Source organism: Trichosurus vulpecula, chromosome 1 (assembly GCF_011100635.1).
Source record: "Trichosurus vulpecula isolate mTriVul1 chromosome 1, mTriVul1.pri, whole genome shotgun sequence".
NCBI classification, from domain to species: domain Eukaryota; kingdom Metazoa; phylum Chordata; class Mammalia; order Diprotodontia; family Phalangeridae; genus Trichosurus; species Trichosurus vulpecula.
Genome location: NC_050573.1, coordinates 267,421,190 through 267,436,246, shown reverse-complemented (window position 1 = coordinate 267,436,246; position 15,057 = coordinate 267,421,190). Strand labels below are relative to the sequence as shown.

Sequence of the window (15,057 nt, the reverse complement as noted above, 5' to 3'; positions counted from 1 at the left end):
TTGTAAGGATAAAATGGGAATGTATGTAGAGTGCTTCATAAACCTTAAATCACTATATAAAGAGGTGAGCTGTGGTTATTGTCATCTTCATCTCTTGCCTGTTTAAGTTCCTCCTTTCAAGGCCCAACCTCCGTGATCGAGCTTTTCATGCACACATGTGCACATACATACACATACACATATGCACACAAATGATATGGCAGAAGATGGAAATAACAGACTTTTCATCTTAGAGCCTAAAATAGAGCATAAAAACCCACTATCTGTATGTCCGGCTTTAGAAAAAAAAATGCAAGATACAAGTACACACATTTTTGGTATGGCTACTAATGTATTACATTTACTTTTAAAAATCCTATTATGTCTATCTATAACTAGTTGAACTTTTTACTTTTGAATAGCAAGGGTTGGAAATAATTGCATCATCGTTACAAAGCCTCTTTTCTTCCACAGGGTTATTGAGCAGCTTGGTGGGAAGCAGCTGGTAATGAACCATATGCATCATGAGGACCAGCAGGTTCGCTATAATGCTCTTCTGGCTGTGCAGAAGTTAATGGTTCACAACTGGTATGTGAGAACTTTTTGTTTTCTCCCTCTCATACATCTGTCTGAAATTTCAAGTGTTGTGTTCTGAAAATATTTTATTTAAATATCCTGAAGAATGACAGCTTTTAAAGTATTAGTATTGGGTTAAAGTTCTAGAAATGTATTTAGTGTAAATGAAATAATGAATGACCCCTTTAAGATGAACTGTTTAATCTGTCTGAGAATATGTATTCACATATTCACATTCACAGTGCCAACATCAAAAGCAATTGGTACTCTTTCTCTTCGGAACTGCTCAAACTCTTTTTGGGATATAAACTTAATTTTGACTTTGAAGGGTTGAATGAAATATAAATTGCTTCACAGTTAAACTTAAAACACCAGTTATTTATGGCTTTTTAAAAACTCTTTATGGTTTTGAAACCTTTAATTTTACTTTGTGTAGCTATGTTATTTTGTCAGTTTACACATAATAATATTTATTTATGACTCAATTAGTATATTATATATGCATATATACTCTTTGTGTGGCAGTAGCAGATTTTTTCTGCCTTCTCTCTTTTTGCTTTTCTTGTTTATTTTAAACAAAATTATGACCCTTTCCTTTGTAATTTAATATGTATATATGAAATCCAGCACTAGCAGCTTGATATTACTAAACCTTCTTCTGAGGACGGGTAGACTTGTTGTTTGTCTTTTGGCTGTAACATATCTGGGGTGTGATCATTGGACCATGTTCTTTTATGGTCAATATTTTCAACGTAGTATCAAATTATCAAAAATATTTCTGTACTTTGCCACTTTTAAACAAATATGAATTCACATTGAGCTGTTTTATCCCTGGTTGTGAAATATATTTAGTGTAGACTGAGCAAAGCTGCTATTTCTAAAGGCAAGAATTAATATAGAATTGGGATCAATTAAAAAAATACACCGTCGTACCATATAAAGTTATAGTAGATTACTCAGGAGGGACTACTGTTGGATCATACATTAAACATTTTGATCTTGCCACTCAGGAATATCTGTGGTATGACTACCAAGTGAATAATTATGTCTAGGGGAGAGTGAAAAAAGGAAAACATACAGGTTTCTTCTTTCTTTTTTTCCCCCAACCTAAAGTATAAGCACGAAATCAGAGTAGAGAACATTCTGGAATACTTTTCATCTATCTAGTGTTAAAACATAGTTTAACATTCAGCTTCTCATTATTTCTATGTATATTTATCCATGGGGAATTGTTTCCTTCTCTAGAAAGTATACCTTAAAATTGTTCTTCCCCACTCCCCTTCTCACTACTTCCTTGTCCCACTTGCCCCCTCCTCCCAACCCTCAACCAGCAAGTCTGTGCTTTTGTTAGTGCCAGCCAAATAGGAATTAGCTCTGTGTGTATGTGTGTGTGCGCGCGCGCGCGCGTATACATGCATGTGTGTGTGTGTGTGTGTGTGTGCGATTATACCTACCCACTGGCTGAATCCATATTTATATATCTGTGTATATATTTTATACACACATATACTTTATATTATATATATATATATATATATATATATACTTATCAGTATATGTGCATGTGTATTACACACATATACCCACACAGAGGCTAAATCTGTATTTTATATATCTATATGTGTATCTATTTTATATGCGCAAAATTTACACTACATACATATATACTTATCAGTATATACCTAAAATCATTCATTGCAAATCCAAACTACTTGTGGATTGTCTTTGATTTAAGATTATCTATACTTATATCTTCCATTTCTGGGGAAAATTGATAGTTGGTGGTAAAGTAAAAGTAGAATTTGTTTGACTTTAGATAGACTAGAGAGGCATGGAGTCTCGAGAGTGTTGGATTTGGAGTCAGAAAATCCGGGTTCAAATCCTCCCCCAGATACTTAATGAGCTGTGTTCCCATGGTCAAATCCCTTAATGTGTCTGGACCTCAGACAGTTCTCTGAGACTTACCTACTAAATTTTTAGATGGGTAGAAATCTGTCAGTGCAGTTTCAGAATCATAGATCATTGACCATTGACATAGACTTTAAACTTCAAATTTATTTTAACTGCTTTTGAAATTGTGTCATTATGCTTGTGGTAGCAATTCATTTGACTCTCATTTATGGAGTTCAAGTCTAAAGTTTCCCAAATCTATTGAGGAATAGAAGGAGTTTATATAATATGTCAAAATACTGGCATGAGTTATTTATGTTCTGCCACTGACAGTTTCCTGATTTTTTAAAGAATCATTCCAGTAATTTGAAGTGCTGGGAACAGCCAGTGCCCCTGGATCCTTCTCTGAATTGCACACTATGACCTTAGTCATAAGAGGGCTAGGGGCTGCAGATAGGCTCTTTGTTTTGGGGCTGTGGTGATGGGGGTAGGGTGGTAGTTGTGGTGGAGTAGCCTTTATGGACAGTAAATGTAAGACATTATTAGTAGATCAGATCCCAGCTCATACCACATGAATGATATCAATGGTTATGGATCTCACCACAATGACACAACTGTCATCCCTTAGTCTTTGGAACAGTATTAGCTTTATGCATTACATATAAAAAACTATACAAAATGGCAATGTACTATAGAGTGAATTGATAGATATACCAGGCTGTACAATCTTACATCATAAAATTTCATCATTTTTCTCCTACAGAATGATTTTAAAATCTAATCAGTCAGCTCATAATTCAGAAGCAACATTCTCTGCATATGGAAAGCTCAGGACACCAGGAAAGAAAAACTGAATTTTGTAGGTAGAGGATGATAAATGAACTCTAATACATAGATTCTTTGAAGAATCACCTGTATGTTTTGAATTTTTCTTTAGTTTTTTTCCCACCAAAGTAAAATAATAAATGGTAAGAACTTTGGTCCACTACATATTTCTCTACAGGCATCAGAATTTCTCCAGTAGAGGTAGGTAAATTGAAATATATATATTGAGAGAAATTTAAGCGTGAGAAAGAATATAGTAAGGCAAATGCTTAGGTGAATTTTGTCTTGTTCTCCAACCAGATAATTTTCCTACCCCATTCTAGGTTTGGTTATTCATCAGATGACTCAGCAGATGTTTATTAAACTGATTGCCATGTTCATCTGCACAATGGGACACCAGGAAGGCTCCCTTAAATTTCAGGAAATTCACACTGACTCTTGATTATCTTTAGGCAAGAAAACCCTATAGTGCCCAGATTGAACTAGTCTATCTTAATACACATGGGGCAGGTAGGTGGTTCAGTGGATAGAATACCAAGTCTCACCTTCCTAAGTTCAAATCTGGCCTCAGACACTTCCTAGCTGTGTGACCCTGGACAAGGCACTTAACCTTCTTTGCCTTAGTTCCTCATCTGTAAAGTGAATTGGGGAAGGAAATGGCTAAGCACTCTAGTATCTATGCTGAGCAAACTCCCGTTGGGATCGTGAAGAATTGGACAGGATTAAATAACAACAACAATCTTAGTTACAGACCTGAAACTGTCTACTCTGGAACGCAAATGACTGTTAACAGTTCTCCATCGTCACTACGATCAGTATGTCTTTGTCAAGGACTAGTGTTCTGTGGTAATATTCTATAACCTCTTTAGAACTGTTTAGATATAATCAATCTTTTTCCCCCCTAGGAATGAATAATGTAAAAGAGCTAGCCCCTGCATAAAACCCCCCAAATTATATATTGATAGAATAAGAACAGGAATTATCTCTATGTAGACCATAACAAGATTTGTTCAGCATGCAGACCAAAAAGGACTTCAGATTTTCTGAACCTGCTCAGAATGTACAGACTAGTGTTAGACTGAATATAAATAGAAGATAAATTTTTTTTATGGGCAAAAGATTTTTGTTTTTATCTGTCACCAAGCACCTAGCACAGTGCCTTGTATGAAGTAGGTGTTTAAAAAATGTTGGGCGTGAAATTGAATTGAATCACATTGGCTTGGGAAAGCATTCTTCATGTCAGTAACCATAGAATTAAGGTAATAGTAATTAAAGGAAGACATGTTCATTATGTAGGTTAAAAGAAACAGCTAAATGTAGTACTTGGGCTTTATTTCTCCTTGTCTTTCTAACTTTTTACTCCTTTTTACAATTGAGTACATGGTTATGATTATAATAATGTTTTGGTTATTTTGTAAGCATGGAGAACACAAATACAGTGAGTAAAATTATGACACTTGAATTGGATCTGTACAAAGGCACTAAAAGTTTTTCAACATAGTAGCACTAACATCCTATTGATAAAACAATTCCATTTGAATTTTAATAATCTAATCCTTGTTTCTGACATTTTCCAGAATAATTTAGATCTTGCTCATCTGCTTAGAATTTTTGAAGTTATTCCTATTAGCTTTCAGTGGAGGGTCCTTTTAAAATTCTAGTTATATGTATCTCTTAAGTGTACATTTACACATATTTTCATTTAGAAAAGGGAAAAGGTTAAGAATTTGGTTCTTAACAATAGTGAATAACAAATACGAATAAAACAATTCACATTTAGATAAAGCATATTCTTGCTGTCATAAACTTTTCAAATAACTTACTTCGATGCTATTTTTCACATGTAAATTAAGTTCCTTTTGAAGATTTGTTAACTTTTTTTGTTTACATATACTAAGATATTATCTTATATTCCATCCTGTGATTAAACAGAAAATCACTCCTTATAATAGTGTAAAGCAACACCCTGTTCATAGCCATCCCCTTTTTTTCTCTTAACTTACTTTCTGTCTTATAACTCCTCCAGAAGTAATGAGGAATTGGTGGTCAGTGGTTTTAAAGTGGCTAGACTGCAAAGTGTATTTTGTTGTTCTTCATTCATTTCAGTTGTGTCTGACCCTTCATAACCCCATTTGGGGTTTTCTTGGCAAAGATATTAGAGTAATTTGCCATTTCCTTCTCCAGCTCATTTCATAGATGAGGAAACTGAGGCAAACAGGGTTAAGTGACTTGTTGAGGGTCACAGAGCTAGGAAGTGTCTGAGGCCAGATTTTAACTCAGGTCCTCCTGACCCCAGGCCCAGCACTCTATCCACTGTGCCACCAAGCTACTGCTAAGAATATGCCAACCTGCATTTGTAGAGGGTGTTTCCTCTTTTGTGAATGAGTCCTATATCCAATGAAATCAGAATCCCTTTCCCTATCCTTGGCACTGGGGATACAAAGATAAAAAAAATTAATCCCTGCCTTCAAGGAGCTCACTTTCTACTAGGGAGATGCACTGTGTACACAGATAAGGGAGTATCTTGCTAAGTATATACAAAGTGATTTCAAAAGTGAGAAAGCACCAAGCAGTAGTGGGGGGAGGGTAGGGCTGGGGTAGGAAAAGTGACAGATTGGAGTTGGAGCCTGAGCTGTTCTTTGAAGGAAGCAAGGAGTGCATCCCAGGCTCAGGTCACCTTTGAAAGGGCACCAACATGGGAGCTGGGATGTCATGTAAAGAAAGCAGCTAGCAAGCAGTTTTGAAACAGAGAGTATATGGAGAGGGAATAATACAAAATAAGTCTAGAAAGGTGGGTGAGATCCATACTTTTCAATATTTTCAATGCCAGGCTGAGGATTTTGCTTCATTTTAGTGTGCTATTACGTGAATTGAGTACTAAACACAATCTGTACAGCAAAAAGGGGAGTAAAATGTTCACAAGCAAGACTTGCTTTTGCCTAATCAAGGAGGACCAGTTGGAAAAGAGAACTGAAATGGTTCAGTCAACAAACATTTGTTAAGTACTATTATATGTCAGCCATGAGACAGCTAGGTGGCTCAGTGGAGAGAGCTCTGGGCCTGGAGTCAGGAAGACCTGTGTCAAATCCAGCCTCTGACACTTACTAGCTCGGTGACCCTGGGCAAGTCATTTACTCTGCCTTAATCCACTGGAAAAGGAAATGGGAAACCAATTATGTGTCATACACTATGTTAAGTGCTAGGGATAACGAAACCACTCCTACTCCCAGGTAGCTTACATTCTGAAGAATGGCTGTGGTATAGGGAAAGTGGAAGATTTTTCCAGTGTTCCAGGCATGGAGAATGACTGGAACAACAAGAAGCTGGACTAAGTAGGAGTGAACATGGGGAATAAAGTATTCTAGACTTAGCGCCTTTTCTTTTTTGATATGATGGACAGATCACATGTGATTTAGTTTCATGAACTTTTTAGTCTGCTTTTCTATAACTGATAGATAGCTATACAACAACCCTTAGGATATTTCTGAAAGGAAACAAATTTAAAAAATTAATAGAGCAAATAAAAATAGTTATTATTTATTAAGGTAAGCAAATAGACTTTCAGTTTGGGGTTATTTTCTTAATTTTCTTTAATCTAAGGCACCCAAGTGTTTCATCTCATTTAGTAAAGATGTTTGTGGGAGGATGTAAGTTAACAAGCTTTCCTTTATTGAAATTTAAAGTACTCAAGAGAGGCAGTGATGAAATCTGTTATCTTGGGAGAGATACTTTTTGATCATAATATTCCTGAATTGAAATTACATTTAAAAAACTACTACAAAGATGTAGGTGCTGAAGGCAGTTTGTTAGCTCCTTAATAGAATTTAAGTATCATTCTATCACTTGCCATTAGTTGCATTTTTAAAAGTGGATTCAGGAGAAAAGATGCATGATTTGAGTATTTGGGAGTAGAGTTATTTGCCAAAACCAAAAAAAAAAACCTACCCCAAAACAACCAGGCTGCATGCATGCAACATTAACACACTAGAATGTTTCTCTGTATACTAGATATCCTTGGTGGCTGTCACTCTACATCCTTCTCAGATCCCTAATGTGACAGTTGTTTGTTGAGGACTGAAACTCCGAGTCTTTTGGGGCTGGAATTTATTCTACCTTCCCCCAAGAGCCCAGGGGGTTGTTTCTGTCAGTAATGGGAAACAAAGAACATCACTTGCTTGTTCTCTTACTGATTTTGCAGGTAATGTCATGGGGATTATACTTAGTTTTTATCCAGTTTTCTAATACAAAAAATATATCCCTTTCCTTTCCTTTCCGTTTCAGTAAGTTGAGCTGGAGAAGTCCTCTATAGTTTCCCATGTTTCCTGAGTAATTCCCATATATGTAGGCAGGTGAACTGGGAGAGTGGTAGCTAGGATATTATGAATAATGAATGTCAGCCAAATACAGACAACTGTAGGGCAAGTGCATGCATATAAGTAATGTTTTCCCTTCTGAAGATGAGCACAATTGAAAGAGGTATTTTTATTACATACACACACACACACACACACACACACACACACACACACACACATACGCATCTGGTTAAGAATAGGTATTGTCACGTGCCAAGTCAGGAAGTTTGTGGTTCAAGAGTTATGAAGCATACCTGTTTATGTAAGAGTGAGTGTTACTTTTGGAAGGGTGACACAGGTGGAAAGTTATGGATTCAGATTTCTGTAGGATCTCATTCATGTGTTTGTGCTCCTTCCAGGATGCACATAGCAATCTATCATGCCTGTGTATTCTGTGCAACTCTTGTGAATGGCATTCTATAAATTTTCCCCAGAGGATCCACTCAGTGTTCTAGAGGCCTTCCACAGTTTCTGTTGACATCAAGAGGATTCCTTTGGAGCTCATAGGCTGTCTATTAATTATCCTTCACTCTTGCCCTTGGAGAAATCTATCCTTTCCAGTCCTACGTTTGGTTGATCATATTCTTTTCTCCATTTTGGCAGCCTTTCCACACCCACTGTGTGCTTCTTCATTGCCTTGGAGTTATACTAATTCTTAATTCTGCGGACACTGTAGTTGTAGGACTGTGAGTAAGGGAACACAACACCAGTAGAATATTGGTATTAAAACTATGACTCTTTGTTTCAGGGAGGAGAATGGGGTCATTAAATGAACTTTGCAGTTCCATAAATGAAATCCAACTTATTTTGTTACTTCTTCTTAAGTCTGGACTCAAGTTTTGTCTGTTTTTAGTATGAGTCCAAGATATATGCATATACATGCTAATATATATGTATATGTGTGCACATATACATAGTAGATATCTTTCTGCTGATAGATTAGCTCTGTTGGTTGCCCATATTTCCCCATCATCATTTGGAAAATAGGTATTCTTCAATCCACTTGGATTTTCCCAGGTGGATAGTTGGGCCAAGAACTCTTCAATATGATTATGAATCTCATCTAAGAGGTTCTTCTGTTGGTGTATAGCACTACCTTTGCTCATCTGGGTCAGAACACTTGCAGACACCAAGAATGGTTTGATGAAAATAATGGGAAAATTCAGGAGCTGCTAAATGAAAAATGAGAACTCCACAGGGTTTACCAGCAGGATAGTCCATTCATCTCTAAGAAGGCAGCATTTAATTCCATCAAATGTAAACTACAAGAAAAGATTAGAAAGTTGAAGAATTCTTGGCTCAGGAAGAAGGCAGACAAAATTCAGTTTTGTGCTGATAGTAGTAATCCAAAGTGCAAAGTGCTGCAGTGCATCTCAACTACTAAGTGCTGAGAGAGCCACATTGATTAGTGATAAGGACCTGCTTCTAGAGAGATGGGCTGAACACTTCCATAGTGTTCTCAACAGACTATCATCAATCAATGCTGAGGCCATTGACTGTTTACCGCAGGTTGAAGTCAATCCCTCCCTAGCTGAAGCTCCAACTGAAGAAGAGGTTTTGAATGCCATTAGGCTCTTTTCATGTGGCAGAGCACCTGGTGCTGATTCTATTCCAGCTGAAATTTACAATGTAGGGGGTCCATTGCTCATACAAAATCTGACTGAAATTTTCTAGGTTATATGGCAAGAGGAGGTTATCCCCCAGGAGTTCAAGGATACCTCCATTGTCCATTTCTATAAAGGTAAAGGAAATAGATTGTCCTGTGACAATCAAAGATGGGGCGAGGTGTCTCTCTCTTAGTCATTGCTGGCAAGATTCTTGCCAGAGTCCTCCTTAATAGGCTGATCTTTCATCTGGAAGATAGTCATCTACCTGAGAGCCAGTGTGGCTTCAGAAAGGGGCGAGGAACAGTTGATATGGTGTTTGCTGCCTGACAACTTGAAAAGGCTACAAGCCAAGACCAAAGTAGAGGTAGTATTGGTGCATGATTTTCTGTTTGCTGATGATTGTGCACTCAGTGCAGCCTCTGAAACTGAGATGCAGCAAAGTATGGATCAATTCTTTGCTGCTTGTGCTAATTTTGGCCTAATGACACCAAGAAAACACAGATATTCCATCAGCCATCACCGCACCATCCATATATGGCACCATCGGTTGCAGCAAATGGAGAAGTTTTGAATGCTGTGGATAAGTTCACTTACCTTGGTAGTGTACTTTCCAGGGATGTACACATTGATAGGTTGATACACTCATTGCCAGAGCTAGCTCAGTGTTTGGCAGGCTCCGAAGGAAAGTATGGGAGAGGAGAGGCATTAGATTGACTATCAAACTGAAGGTGTACAGAGCTGTGGTGCTGGCCTCATTGTTGTATGCCTGTAAAACCTCTACCAGCGCCATGCCAGTTAACTTGAATCACTTCCATTTGGATTGTCTTAGGAAGATTCTGAAGATCACCAGGCAGGATAAGGTACCAGATACAGGTCCTTGCTCAACTAAACTGCCAAGCATTCAAATTCTTCTTCAGAGAGTGCAGCTGTGATGGACTGGCCACATTGTTCAAATTCAAGACATGTGCTTGCCAAAAAGACTATTTTATGGAGAGCTCACACAGGGCAAACGTTCACATGGTGGTCAGAAGAAGTGATACAAGGATACTCTCAAGGTCTCTCTCAAGAACTTTGGAATTGATTGTGTGACATGGGAGACACTGGCACAGGGACACTCAGCTTGGCATTGCCCACATCAGAGATGGTGCTGTGCTCTATGAGCAAAACAGAATTGAAACTGCTCAAAGGAAATGCAGGATACTCAAATTTAGAGAATCCACCCCAAATATTCATGCAGACTATTTGTGCCCAACCTGGTGGTAGAGCATTCTGAGCTTGTATTGGTCAGATCAGCCACAGTCAGACGTGTTGAAACTTGACTCTTAGCATAGTGGCGTCATTTTGGTCCTCTTCAAGAACAACGGACAACAGCCAAGAGGCTCTTCAAAGTTCTGAAATGTTACACAACAGGAACATCTGGAAGGTAATCTCTCTGGACCTCTTATTTCCTCATTTGTAAAATGAGACAGCTGGATTCATTGACCTCTAGGAGTCCTTTCTACCTCTCAGTCTGTGAGGCTGTTAGCCTATGAGGACCTCATTATAGAGAGTTACTCTTTGATTGGAATTCTTTCCTGGATCTTCACCATGATAGTGGCTGCACCTTTCTTGTGCCTTACTTGATATTGTTCAGGACTTTCTTGTGCCTTACTTGATATTGTTCAGGAGGTTATGAAGTAGTTTTATCTCTGTCATTGTATGTGTAATTTTAACATACGCATATGTTGGTATGAGAGTCTTTAGGACAAATGCTTTTTCATAATCATTTAATCATGGATGAAGCATTAAGTACATACAAATGTACCAGGCATTTTGTTGTGGAAAGGAAAAAAAAGTGCAATAGTTTCTGCCCTCATTGAGCTTATAGTCTAATGGTGGAGACAATGTATATATGTAAATATTTGAATAACATATAAAATAAATAATGTAGCTTCGGGAGGAAGTATTCTAGTAGCTTGGTGTTCAGGAAAGACCAAATGTAGGATCTGGTGTTGAGCAGTTTTAGTCAATAGATAATAAAGCATTGTCTCTTTCAGTCAGTTGTGTGATGTTGAAATTGTGGTCCCTCATGGGTTATTGCTTGAGAAGCTTGAGCCCTACTAAGACCCTTGGCTAGGATTCCTTTAATGTATGTTTAGATTATTTTCATATACATGTTATATAGACAGAATTTAGCATATAGTTTGGTATTTGTTGATGTTTTTGGTCATCTTTTTTTAAAAAAATAAGGTTTAAACCTTTTTCCATGCCTAGTATTTTCTCCTTCCTTTGTATCACTTTTGTAAATTAGTTCTTCAATTTCCTTGAAGTTGTGGATTCTTCTACATGATTCTTCTCTCTGTCACTTAGTCTAGTCCCCCTGCTTTTGCAAGAATATTCTGGATGGTAAAAAGATTGTTATAAACATCTTTGTTATTCTCTTATTTTCATCCTTATGCTTTTAGGATGGCTTTGCTCATTGAGTCTCCACTGCTTCTCTGTTTTGGCAGCATTGCCATTAATTTTCATCATCATTGTCTGTAAGATTTTACAAAGTAAAATCTGTTCCAAACTGGCATCACCCTTGGCTGCTATAATTCCTACTTGGCAAGTGAAGTGTTTATTGGCTAAGGTCCTTATAGGGTCTTTTAACTTTTTTTTAATGGCAATTGGTTTGCATTATGTATGTAAGAAATTATTGTATGAAAATACTGTAACCTATCTCTATTTGCCTTCCTGTCTTAGAGTCCCTTACATCTATTCTGTATATATCTTTTATTTATTCAAAGCTTCTTCTTTTCTCCTCTTCCTCAGTGCATATCACTCAGATGTCTTTCCTCCACTATATCTTCTTTCTTCTTTATCAGATGAAGAGGTGGCCCTTCTCCTTGCCAAGGCAAACCCTTCTAAATACACCTGTAAGCTCCATCTTATCTTCTTTAGCATATTGCCCCCTTTCATCCATACTCTTTCATTAATCCTTAATCTCTTCTTGCTTGCCTGCTGGTTATTCTTCTCATTCACATAGGCTCACAACCTAGATGTCATCCTCAACTCCTAACTCATCACTCTCCCACTCCTATCCCATATTCAGTCTGTTACCAAGTCCTGTCATTTCTACCTTCAAAACATCTCTCCTGTGTCCCTCTTCTTTCCTTTGACACTGCTTTGATGTAGCCCTCATCACCTCATGCCTAGACTATTGCAGTAGCCTGCTGATTGGCCTCCCAGCTTCAAGTCTCTTCCCACTCCAGTCTGCCTTCCACTAAGTTGTCGATTTGATCTTCTAAAGCTCAAGACTGACAATGTCACCAGCCTCCTTCCTTTTTTAGGTTTGAGTGGTTCCCTATTGTCTGCAGAATGAAGTAGATGATGATGATGATGATGATGGTAGTTAATGTTTATATAGCATTTACTATATTCCAGGCATTGTGCTAAGCACGTTACAATTATTATCTTATTTGATACAACAACTCTGTAAGGTAGATACTATCCTCATTTGCAGATTGAGAAGCTGAGGCAAACAAGTGACTTGCCCAGAGTCACCTAGTAAGTGTCTGAAGACAGGTTTGAACTCAGGTCTTTCTGACTTTAGTTCTAGTGCTTTATCCATAGTGTACCTAGCTTCCCTTAATCCTAAAATCCTCTGGCTTTTTAAAAAACTTCATATAATCTGACCCCTTCCTACCACTCCAGTCATTTTCATCTCTTTTCTCTCTCCTTATGTGTCTGGCCTCCTTGTTATACCTTGAACAATGTACTCCATTTCTTGACTCTGTTCTTTCCTTTTTCACTGCTCCTCTTGGCTTCCTTAGCTCTCTTCACATCTCAGCTAAAGTTTCACCTTTTGTAAGAGGCCTTTCTCAGTCCTCCATAATATTAATGCTTTCTCTCTGAGAACACCTCCAGCTTATCTTGGATTTATTTTGTTTGTAGATAGTTGTTTGCATATTGTCTTTCTTGTTAGATAGTAAGCTCTTTGAGGGTAGGAGCTGTTTTTGCTTTTCTTCATATTGCCAGTGCTTAACACAATACCTTACACATAGTAAGCACATAACAAATGCTTGTTAATTTGGTTTGACCCTCTCTTGATCCAGCCGTCTTCCTCTGGGTATCATCTCTTATGTCTTCTCCCTTTCATGGCTAAATTCCTTGAGAAAACTTTCTATCCTAATTGCATGCACATCCTGTCTTCCCACTCTTTTCTAAACTTTCTGTTCTCTGACCTCATCATTCAGCTGTCTCTAAAGTTACCATTGATCTCTTAGTTGCAAATCTAATGGCCTTTTCTCAGTCTTTATCCTTCTTGACCTTTGACAGTCAGTCACTTTCTCTTGTATGCTCTTCCCTTTGTTTCATGACACTATTCTCTTCTAGTTCTCCTATATGACCACTCCTTAGTCTCATTTGCTGGATTTTCATCTAGGTCACACTTACTAACTGTAGGTATACCCCAAGGGTCTATCATTGTTTTGTTTTTTTCTCTTCTCCCTCTAAATTTACTTGCTAGGGGATCTTATTAGCTTGCATGAGTTCAGTTTTCAATCATCATCTCTATGCAGATGATTCTCTCGATCTATTTTTCCAGTCCTAACATCTCCCCTGACCTCTATTTTTACATCTTCATCTGGATTTCCTATAGACAGCTCAAACTTGATATATCCAGAGGGGAACTTTTCCCCCAAGCTTTCCCTTAAAAATATCCCTATTAGTGTTGAAGGTACCACCACCCATCCCATTTGTAACCTTTAGTGTAATCCTTGAAATCTCACTTTCGTTTCCCCCCTTCCCCATCCCTATATCCAATCTGTTGCCAACCCCAGTAAAGTTTGAGATGGGGTCACCAACTGGGAGATTGTTGGGAAGAGTGATGTTGGAGGCCTGAGAATAGAAGACTGAGAACAGCCACTGTGGAAAGTACAGTAGAGAAACAGAGACAGGCAAGTGGATTGCCTTGCTTTGGTGAACAGCCAATTGAGAAATTAGATTACAGAATTTTTTAATGGACCCAGTTAGGATAGTTGTAGGACTTATTCCATCCAGCCCATGAGTAGGAGTGGAAGAGGGAGGTGGTGGTAAGTAATTCATTGTTGAAGTTTGGAAAGGTGTGAGTTCTATTAGGACTAAGAGAACACATATTTGACAGCGTAACACTAAAATGAAAGATCATTGGTAAGCTGAGAAGCATGTTGAGGCGGTGGATGGCAGGATTGTGAAAGCCCTTGAGCCTATGTCATATGAAGGTGGTTTGAAGGAACTAGGGGTGTGTGGAGGGGTGGTTAACCCAAAGAAAAGGTTGAGGCTGGCAAGTGGGGCTTGGGGCTTTAAGTATTTGAAGGTCTGTCACGTGGAAGATGGATTAAATTTGTTCTGCTTGGCCCTAAAGGGTGGAACTAAGAGTAGTTGGTAGAAGTTGAAAAGAGTCAAGGTTAGGCTTGACATTAAGAAACATTCTTGCTCCTCCTCCTGCCTCTCTGCCATCCTTCATGAAGAACTGGAGGGGAAAGGGGTGCTGGGTAGGACTGAGGGCCACTAGAGATTTTTTTTCCTGTTGAGTGTTACTGTGGACAAATAATTCATTACCAGATAGGCAGTGTGCAGGTTATGAGTCAAAAATTCTTCTTAAATCATCTAATAGTTGGAAAGCCATTCATTCTATGGTTGGGATCATGCCTGAAGCTTTTCCAGTGTGCTTGAACCTGGGAGAGCTTGGCCTACTGTCATAAATTTCAAGAACTCAGGGTCATCTCCAAAGCACCACAAGATCTCTCAGAGTAGGACTTTTATGAAGGGCTATATTTATGATATCAAAAAAGTCATCACTTTACTTAAAAAGAGATTAAAGG

At 38.1% G+C, this 15,057-nt stretch overlaps 1 protein-coding gene across 2 annotated transcripts in view; it reads left to right on the top strand.

Annotated features, from left to right (window-relative positions):
* Positions 1-15,057, top strand: part of ATP6V1H (ATPase H+ transporting V1 subunit H) — a 126,037-nt gene that overhangs the window by 89,030 nt on the left and 21,950 nt on the right. For both annotated transcript variants that reach the window (XM_036736186.1, XM_036736178.1), the window contains one exon: positions 454-567. In XM_036736186.1, the coding sequence (XP_036592081.1) occupies positions 454-567 (114 nt within the window). The remainder of the gene's footprint in view (positions 1-453; positions 568-15,057) is intronic.